Source organism: Oratosquilla oratoria, chromosome 12 (genome assembly GCF_046742065.1).
Source record: "Oratosquilla oratoria isolate Oo_2021 chromosome 12, ASM4674206v1, whole genome shotgun sequence".
In the NCBI taxonomy this organism is placed as follows: domain Eukaryota; kingdom Metazoa; phylum Arthropoda; class Malacostraca; order Stomatopoda; family Squillidae; genus Oratosquilla; species Oratosquilla oratoria.
Window position 1 is genome coordinate 40605412 of NC_134788.1, and position 9630 is coordinate 40615041.

The following is a 9630-nucleotide window of genomic DNA, read 5'->3' on the forward strand; positions in this document are numbered from 1 at the left end:
GATTACTCTTAAATTCTATTATTCCACCGTTCTACTTGCTATATTTACTCATTACCATCTCTATAACAGTGTAGTTCGCGCTGAAACAATTGGTTGTTGTGATAGATCTCTTTATAGATAGAAATGAAGGGTGGTAAGGGACATGGAACTGCATAGTATAGGCCTTATGGTCTCTTCCAGTCTCCTCCATTCATATACTATGCTCTGTATGACTATCCCAGCCCCACCAGTGCAATTTTGTCCGCAAGGATAAAAAAAAGTATTACTGACAAAATACTCAAGGAATATTATATTCAAGTGAAGTTGCAGAAAACGAGACTAGAAAATTAGAAACGAGACCACAATATCTATACGAAAATTAAGAGACGGAAATAGAGGAAAATAGGTCTCCTATACATAACGTGTAAACGCAATTAGGTAAAATTCATGGCCTATTTTATGAAAGCTGAATATATTTAAAAACAGTAGCAACACAAATCAAGTAATCTAAAATGACGTTTTTAATAGCATACAGGAGAATAACTAAATGAATAGCTGATATGTGAGTCAGTCGCCAATTTCCTCAGTTGAAATAGGAATCACTTTAGGGGAGGCCATTAGCAGCAGAGGTAACAGATGTAAACAAAAATGGCGTCAATTATCAAAGATAGTGAAGCAAATTTTTTCAGTTTCTCGACATCACATTCCTGTATAGACTACTATTCCTTCATGGACTTGTATTACAGCAGTCTGAATATAAAGAGTCCTAGCTACACAATTTTGATAAAAACAAACATATCTGAGGACATGTAAGTTATGGGCAAGAATAGACTTACGTCCATCTCATTTTAAACAACTTTACACATTTTTCTTAGAAGAGTACAATAATTGTTGACTGTAAACAAAATGGAATGATGGCATAGCACACAGAAACCTCAGGAAACCCACATAAGTAGACTGGGATATATGTAGCCCATGTAAAAGAGGATTGTCTGTTGAGTAGTGAGGGAGAGGGGAAGAGATATGTATGAGTGGAGTTTGTAGATGTATGATAGGCTGATGTACCCTGAGAGGATATTTTCTTGTCTACTGTATAAATATTGAAGTGAATGAGGAGGGTTACCATATAATGAAGCAGTGGAAGTAAAGTAAGCTTTGATATGATGTACAGTTAACTGTATAAAGGTGTTTAATGTAATTATGATTATCATACTTATCCATACATGTATATTCTTTATTGCAAGATGATTTATCAACATATTGTTCTGTACTTATATTTCTTGCTCTACATTTTCAGAAATATCTGCTGTGGAGACAATAAGTTAATAAATGGACATATGAATGGAAACATTTGAAATGAAACAAATATCTACAATACAGGGAATATATCCATAATATCTTTACAAAGTTGTCAGTCTAATATATGCTACTGCAATCAAGAAACAGTTGCAAAACCTGTGCATATGGGTGAAATTAAGAAACAGAAAGTTTGAAATCTGACAAGATGGCTGACGTGTGCAAAGAGCCTCAGAAAGAATTAGTTCATAATTCTACACTTTTTCAAGCAGAAGATCCGAACATGCTTCTTCAGACACAAGAAGAAAAAGCTTTCAAATGTCCATTTTGTAGTTTATGGTGTGCACACACAGATTATTTGAGACTACACATTCGAGCCCACACAGCTGAAAAAATTCAGGAGAATATCAGTACTAATTCTACATCTCTTGAAAGAGAAAATTTGAAGATGCACCTTCAGACATTTGAAAAGCCTTTGAAATGCCCACATTGCAACTCATGGTTTACGCATGCAGGTTATCTGAGACTGCACATTCAAGCCCACAAAGCTGAGAAGGCTCTCAGAGATTTTATTCTTAATTCTACATCTCTTCAAACTGAAAGTCTGAATATTCATGTGCAGACCCACTCAGCAGAAAAATCTTTCAAGTGCCCTCTATGTAGTTCTTCATTTACTCATGCAGGTTATCTGAGAATGCATATTCGCTCCCACACAAGTGAGAAAACTCACAAATGTTCATTTTGCGAATCTACTTTTTCTCGGGCAGCAGTTTTGAAAGAACATCTTCGAACGCACACGGGGGAAAAGCCTCATAAATGTTCGCTTTGTGATTCTGCTTTCGCCCACGCTTGCGCTCTCCGACAGCATCTTCGGACTCACACCGGCGAAAAACCTTACAAGTGCTCGGTTTGCAATTCCGCGTTTGCACAGTCGGGACATCTCAAAGTTCACCTTCGAAAGCATACAGGGGAAAAACCATATAAATGTACACTTTGTGATTCCGCGTTTTCTCAGGCCGGCAATCTACAGAGCCATCTTCTGATCCATTCTGGTCAAAAACCTTACAAATGTCCAATTTGTCATTACGCATTTTCTCGACCAAGTGACGTGAAAAGACATCTTCAAACACACGATAACGAAACATCTTACTCTTGTTCAGTTTGTAATGCAAAGTTTTCTAGGGCAGGGACTCTGAAAATGCACCATCGTACCCATACGGGTGAAAAACCGTATAAATGTTCTTTCTGTAACTCGGCATTTGTTCGTTCAAGTTACCTGAGGGAACATCTCCGTACACACACAGGAGAAAAGCCGCACAAATGTTCGAAATGTATTGCTGCATTTTCACAATTGGGCAGTCTAAATAGGCACCTGAAGACCCATGTTGATGAAGAATCTTAGAAGTATTCATGCGGTAATTATTCATTTTCTCATTTTCACAATTGGGCAGTCTAAATAGGCACCTTAAGACCCATGTTGATGAAAAATCTTAGAAGTATTCATGCGATAATTATTCATTTTCTCTTTTTCATGTGTACTGATGAAAAAAATCACAAGGGTAAAACTTGTTCTGTAGTATTTATAAAGCAATAAAAGACATATTTGTTTGCTGCACAAAGTGTAGTTCAAAATTTTCTTATTTAGATTGTAGTTACAAGGACATATAAATTCTGTAAGACTGCAAAATACACATGTGGTCTTTTATTTTTCAGGCATTTTGAAAATGCTTGCAAGAGAAACACTAGATATTGATGCCACACATGGTGACTCAGTGAACATTGACTTGAGATCTGAAATATGCAAAAAACACATTGTTATAGACAGGGTTAGCTATTGAGTATAAAAAGTAAATTTTGCTTTTTAAATGTAATATACAGCATATTAGGCTATAGGGTAGGTTATTAAATGAGTATAGTTCATTTACAACCTTATGTTGATTGCACATTGTGTTTGTTATACAGATACTTGGTGCATATGTAGATTAAGACAAAGATTTGCTAAATAAGTCTTTTTTTAACCTATTAGATATTCAATTGTATTAGTTTTTGCTAGAAAAAGTGTAGACATTGCATGAAAATATGGGAAGCATGTTTTTCAGGTTGAAAAAGTATATGAGCCATTTCCAGATAAATTTATTTTGATTGAAGTAATTATATCCAGGTTATTAAAGAACAAAAATATATTAATTCATGAAGTAATATTTTTTTTTTCCAAAGGTTTAACATTTTTTTTTTTGACAGAATTCAGGAAAGAACTGGACCAACAATCAAAATGGCCATTTCAAATATCCAACTGGGAAAAAAGTTATGGGTAATTTTTTTATGCATGTAAAAAAAAAGAAAATGGAAGGCAGAGCCAGCAATACTGAGACGAGTAATTACAATCCAAATTTTGTCAATAGCTTTTCCAGCTAGGGTCAATACATGCTTCCAAGAATTATATTAGTCTTTAAATCAAACTGAGATGGTTGTATTACAAGGTGATTTGCTGTGACTTGTTCATTCAATGTGTTGTCCCAGGTCTCTCTACATAGGGACTTAGCTCTCAGACAGCTGGCAACACCCACTGGATTGACTCAAGTCATTTATGTTTAGGCAAGATTAGAGTAGTGAAATGTAACATGATGTGTTTGGTGTCTCATATGATGATTGCGCCTGGAGCGAGTTGTATCTGTAACTAAGCCTATTCTGTATTGATATTGTTTTAGAGCTTGGTGGTGTTGTCGTATGGTTCTTGCTTGTTAGTGAGATTTCTCTCTAACTGATGTCTGGAGTGGAGCAGATGTTTTGGTGGTTGATCTTGGAGTGCTTGTTTTGAAAACTGAGTGTGTTTTTGTATGCATGATTTGTGTGGTGGTAGTTGGTTGTAGATTTTTTATTAATTTATTAATTCATCTATTTATCTTCATATGTAGGGTTGACTCTAACTTCAAGTTCTCCAGTGATTATTATTGGAAAGCGGTGTACTGGGAAATCATGGACAGTTTCCCATGTTTGTGGTTGGAGAGAGGGTGAGCACATTGTTATGTACTCGCATCGAGAGCCATAATTTGATTCATGACTCACAGGATGGTTTCATCAAGAGTAAGTCATGTGTGACTAATCTTCTATCTTTTTACACTAAAGTATATATGGCATCAGATAACAATGATAGTTACAATGTTATTTATCTTGACTTTAGCAAAGCGTTCAACAAGGTACCCCACACCAGCGAATACTAGATAAAATCAAAGCCCATGGCATAGGAGGAAAAGTATTAGAATGGATTAGAGCTTGTATCAGTGACAGAAAACAGCAGGTCACCATAAAGGGTGTAAAATCCAAGTGTGGGAGTGTTTCTAGTGGAGTTCCCCAGGGCTCAGGTTTGGGTCCCTTATTGTTCATTATGTACATAAATAACTTGGACAATGGGATTAATAGTGATGTTAGTAAGTTTGCAGACAACACTAAAGTAAGACACCTAATTAGTTCAAGAGATGTCACCAAAATTCTGCAGGATTATCTTAACAAATTATTCACATGGTTGGTAGAATGGCAAATGGACTTCAATATCTAAAAGTGCAGTGTGTTAAATGTAGGAGTATACAACCCCAAAAGCAGATATAGCTAAGATAATACATTTTTAGAGAAAACTGAGTGCGAGACTTGGGAGTTCTAGCAACTCCTGACCTTAAATCCAGGAAAAGGTGCATTAGTGCCAGGAATAAAACTAACAGAGCATTAGGTTTCATTGCTAGGACTATTATGAAGAGAAGTGCAAAGGTGATTATCAAACTCTATCTAGTGTTAGACCTAGCCTTGATTATGTGGTACACTTTTGGTCTCCATCCTATAGAATGGACATCAAGTCACTAGAATCAGTACAGAGGAGAATGACCAAAATGATACATGGATTAAAAAAATTACCTTATGAAGAGAGGCTTAGACACCATAACTTACACTCTGGAAAGACACAGAGTGCAGGGTGATCTAATAGAGGTGTTCAAGTGGATCAAAGGGTGACACAAACATGGTCATCATATCATGACAACAGGGCAAGACTTGTGGTCATGGAACTGCCTAGTGTAGGCCTTATGGTCTCTTGCAGTCTCCTTCATTCTTGTGTTCTTATGTCTAGGGATGTTTGTTGGAAAGGTTGTCCAGTGGCGTTTTAGCTGAAGTTTCATATACCTATTTAGGTCTGGGAGTTGTTCTAGTATATTTTTTACTCATTTGTTTGCTGTTTGTGTGAGTATCCATATTGGACAATAAGTATTCATGTCACCTGTCATTATATGATTTATTAGTGTACTGAGAGTTTGGATTTGAGGGGTGTAACTCTATGGGGTAGATGAGGGGGGTTGTATGTAGAGGTTTGTGTTTCTGTAACTTGTTTTTGTGTTTGGATTGTGATTGTTTCTGCTGATGTGGTGCCTGTTAGTGGTTGTCTAGTTTCTTTTGTTTTCTTGAAGAAGGGGTATGCTATAGTTTATTAATGTTAAAGCTCCACATTTGTGCTTGGTGTTTTCTTTCCTGATTGTTGGGTATTAAACGTATATAGGGTAGTATGGATTCAGGTATTAATTTTTGCTTTGTAATTGTTTTTGTTATGCTGCATATCTGCATATTTTATGTTGATATTAATTTGTAATATTTGTTGATATTAATTTGTACTATTTGATTTTTTTTGTTGGAAGCATTTTTGGGTGTATGTATAGAGGTCTGTTGGCTACAGGTCAATTTCCTATTTACTAGTTTTGTGTTTGTGAGTGTGGTGCATGTGAGTTTTTGTCCTATTTACTACAATTAGGTAAACACAAAATTTCAAAATCTTGGAAATGGGCCAAAGCAAAAAAGAGATCATTATGGAGTCATAAGATTGGCAATAAAAGAGGGAAAGGGTTTTGGAAAATTATTTAGGTATGGTCTTTTACTAAAAAATCACAATCTTTTTAATACACATCCCAGGTCTGTCTTGCAGCAGAACCATGTTTAAGAAACTAGTATATAGAAATGCAAATAAACAGAATAATGGGGATTTACATAAACTAGTGATGAACATATGAGTGGGACAATGGTGGTGTGGCCACCACATAACAAAGGATACTGTATTAGAAAAATAGTGAATAGAGAGGGCAGTAACTAGAATGATCCCCAGTCTATCCTAATAAGACATATGAGAAGCTGGATAAATTAGGATTACCTTATTTAGAGGAGAAAAAAAAGAGTCAATATGATAGTTATCTTCAGAATGGATAAACATACAAAAATTGACAGAAAGAATCTATTAGTATGTGATAAAGGAACATGAAAAGGGGATAGTAAGTGCTTAAAGAATACAAATTACTCAGAAATACAAGTAAGCAATGGCTTCCACATTGATGTTTAAATTTGTACAACAGAATAAATATTACAAACCAAAAGCAAACAAATCTAAGATTTTTTTTTTATATAAATGGGGATATAGAGATGGGACCCCATGAGCATAGTTCTAATCCTGTATGCTACAACAGTGTAAATACAATTAGGTAAATATTAGGAGAGAATTGAAACTGTTATGAGACATAAGTATCTTGAGATGATTGCCAAGAGAAGGCTGTGTGAGGGAATCGAAGGGAGACTAAACATATATATATACATATATATATAATATTAATGATAGAATACTTGAAAAATATGGTAAATGTTACAAAAATTGATAGAGTGAGTAATAAAAAGGAGTAGAGAGCAAAAGTGGAAACAGTTCTCAGATAGGAAATATTGAAGTGGGTTGAGACTAGTAAAAAGTGTGGAAAGTAGAAGTGGATAGAGTGAATTTGAGAGGAAGACTGAGAATGAGGTGAATGGACAGATTGAAGGAGGCATTAGATGAAAAAGGAATATCTGTTGAGCAAGGGAGAGGGTAATAAGTAGGAGTGAATGGTGGGTATGCATGCTTGAAGAAATTATTCTTTCTACCAATCAGGAAATCCTCCATCCATTTTAGTAGGTTCCCTTGTATCCCTCCTATATGTATATATGTATGTATTGTATGTATGTGTATATGCATGTTATTGATACTAGTTAGATAATTCCTGTCAAAAGTCGTTCCTGATTCATCAGAGGAAGGATTATAAACTACTGAAGTACATGATAATTATGACGATAAAAGACGTTCCATTGTAATGCTCAGAGGGTTAAGAAGATGAGCTTATGCCAAGAAGCGCGTCGCTGTGGCAGAAATTGTCACCTTTGCCTTATGCACATGAACTATTAGGGCAGGTAATCGATCGTTGCCGGGAATCGGAGCGATGATGATGATGATTGATGACGATGATGATAATAATAATGATAATAATAACAATAATAATAATAATAAAATAATAATAATATTAATAATAATAATCATAATTTCATTTGGCATTGAATCAATATACATGAAATGCAAATAATGAAAAAACACATAGTTCGAAATGACAATTACAAATGCCGAGAATAACACACAAAAAAAAGCATGTAAGCTTATTTCCATTGTGGCAGATTGTGCTTTCCTGTATTCACCAAAGAAGTAAGGGAGTCGAAACCAACGCGCTTCCGATTACGACACGAGCGAAGGATAAGTGTAATTAGCAAGGAAGTTGACTAAAGTAGACGGAAACTTGATATCGTAGTAGTTTTAGTTCGGAACAACGGCAGGACAAATGAAAATCAACACAAAATATCTAATCTCGTTCTTTTGGTAATTAGCCACAAGGTGCGACACTAGAAGTGTCACATGAGAAATATAGGTGAAGCTCGGACTAAGGCCACAGCTTAGTGGAGCTTATGGTTGTAGCTGGACGTGGAGCCTAACGTCAGCGAGGCGGTAGCAGATGATGACGGCGAGGCTCGATGGGACGGCTAGAAGACTGGACGAGATGTTGTGTGCGCTGGTCGGTACTTTTCTGAATTCTGAATTCCTAGGAAAGACCACCCGCTTGCGCGGGATCGGTTTTTGTGGGAGGGGAAGAATGTCTGTAAGAAAATGAAAAGATAGTAGTGTATAAAAGAGGGCTATTGCCACCGGGCGAATTAGCGAGCGATTAGGGGCTGCTGGTGGTCATGGCTCGGGAGAAATGGACTGGGAGCTTGGACGGCGGTGCCGACGCCGGGATTAAAAACAGATTACAATCACCAAAAGTTCAGAAAATGGTAGGAGGCGTAGTTGGAAAGGTGGAAAAACTGAAAAATCTTTAGTGGGAGGTAAACTGAAATGAGATGTAGTATAAGAGAAAGTTCGAAAGGAAGCGAATTTTAGCCGAAGAAAAAGTAAGTGTAGATGTTTGTGCGTGGGTCGTGGCTATGTTCGTGAGAGGTGTGTGTGTGTATCTTACGGGAAGTGAGTAGAGTTCACTTCCCGCGTGTAGAGCGCGTTCCTGATTAGCCCCAGGTAAGGCATGAGCTCTCCTGCTTTTCCCCAGGATGGGCTTGAGTTGTGTATGCTTGTAGCCTGTCAGTTATTGGGCTACATGCAATATTATTATTACTATTATTATTTCATCATTATTGCTATCACCAGTCAAAGCTGGTGAAGGGGTGTATTATCAATAGGTACGGTAATACACGTCTTATCGTGTACACCGCACGTGGGACGGGCGCAGCTGACAAATAATCTGTACGGTGTGGTCTAGGTGTAATGTGTTGTATCAGATGTTTGTGTCTGTCGTGCAGTTTTTCTAGGTGTCTTGAGTGAAGTTTGTGTTTGTTTTGGTTGAGTGGACGGATGTTGGAAATTCGGTGTAGAGACTCAGTGGTGCTGAAGTCGCTCCATCGCGAACCCGTGATGAACTTGACAGCGGCATTCTGAACCTTCTGATGCTCGTAGTTATTAGTGGGACATGTCAGCTGGCTTAGTCCCGGGGACTGGCACAGAATCGGTCTGACGAGGACTAGGTACAATCGACGTTTGGTGGTCAGTGTTGCAGTTTTGAAGCGTCTTAGCTTTCCCAGCACAGCCCTAGCTTTCACTCCCTGCTTGGGGAAGTGTGGGGTCCAGGTAAGGCCACTATCAAGTGTGCTACCCAGCACACAGGTACTGTTCTGCCCATCTCGGCGAAACGCCGACCTTTTAAAGGAGGCTGGCGGGGACGTGAGGAGCTCTCCAAGTTCCTGATTGGCTGACCGCTGGCTGGCTGGGACACCCTTGCAAACTACGCTTGCCAACTACGGGAACTTGGAAAGGCTAGCTCCGAAGATTTCTTTGATCAGTGTGTGACGGGTCGTAGGATGCATCACGTCACTACAATATATCTAATTGATCATGTATCTAACAAGGATTTATTAGACCATATAATGAAGTAAAATTAGGTGCATTTAGGTTGTACAATTCAGGTGCAATGTAAGATATATATATATGTA

General features: G+C 37.4%; 1 protein-coding gene across 3 annotated transcripts; it reads left to right on the forward strand.

The window, feature by feature from the left end:
* Positions 1–572: 572 nt before the first annotated feature.
* On the forward strand, positions 573–3281 carry LOC143030708 (uncharacterized). Of its 3 annotated transcripts, none has more exons than XM_076193895.1 (2): positions 573–608; positions 1277–3281. In XM_076193895.1, exon 2 carries the CDS (start codon positions 1484–1486, stop codon positions 2675–2677), a length of 1194 nt encoding a protein of 397 aa, XP_076050010.1. In that variant the 5' UTR covers positions 573–608; positions 1277–1483; the 3' UTR covers positions 2678–3281. The 3 variants fall into 3 exon arrangements, with proteins under 3 accessions (XP_076050010.1, XP_076050009.1, XP_076050011.1); XM_076193894.1 differs by lacking the exon at positions 573–608 and adding an exon at positions 617–788; XM_076193896.1 differs by lacking the exon at positions 573–608 and adding an exon at positions 865–1127.
* The last annotated feature ends 6349 nt before the right edge of the window (positions 3282–9630 follow it).

Coding starts and splice junctions, on each gene's coding strand:
- LOC143030708 (XM_076193895.1), top strand. CDS start 1,484: ATGGCTGACGTGTGCAAAGAGCCTCAGAAAGAATTAGTTCATAATTCT.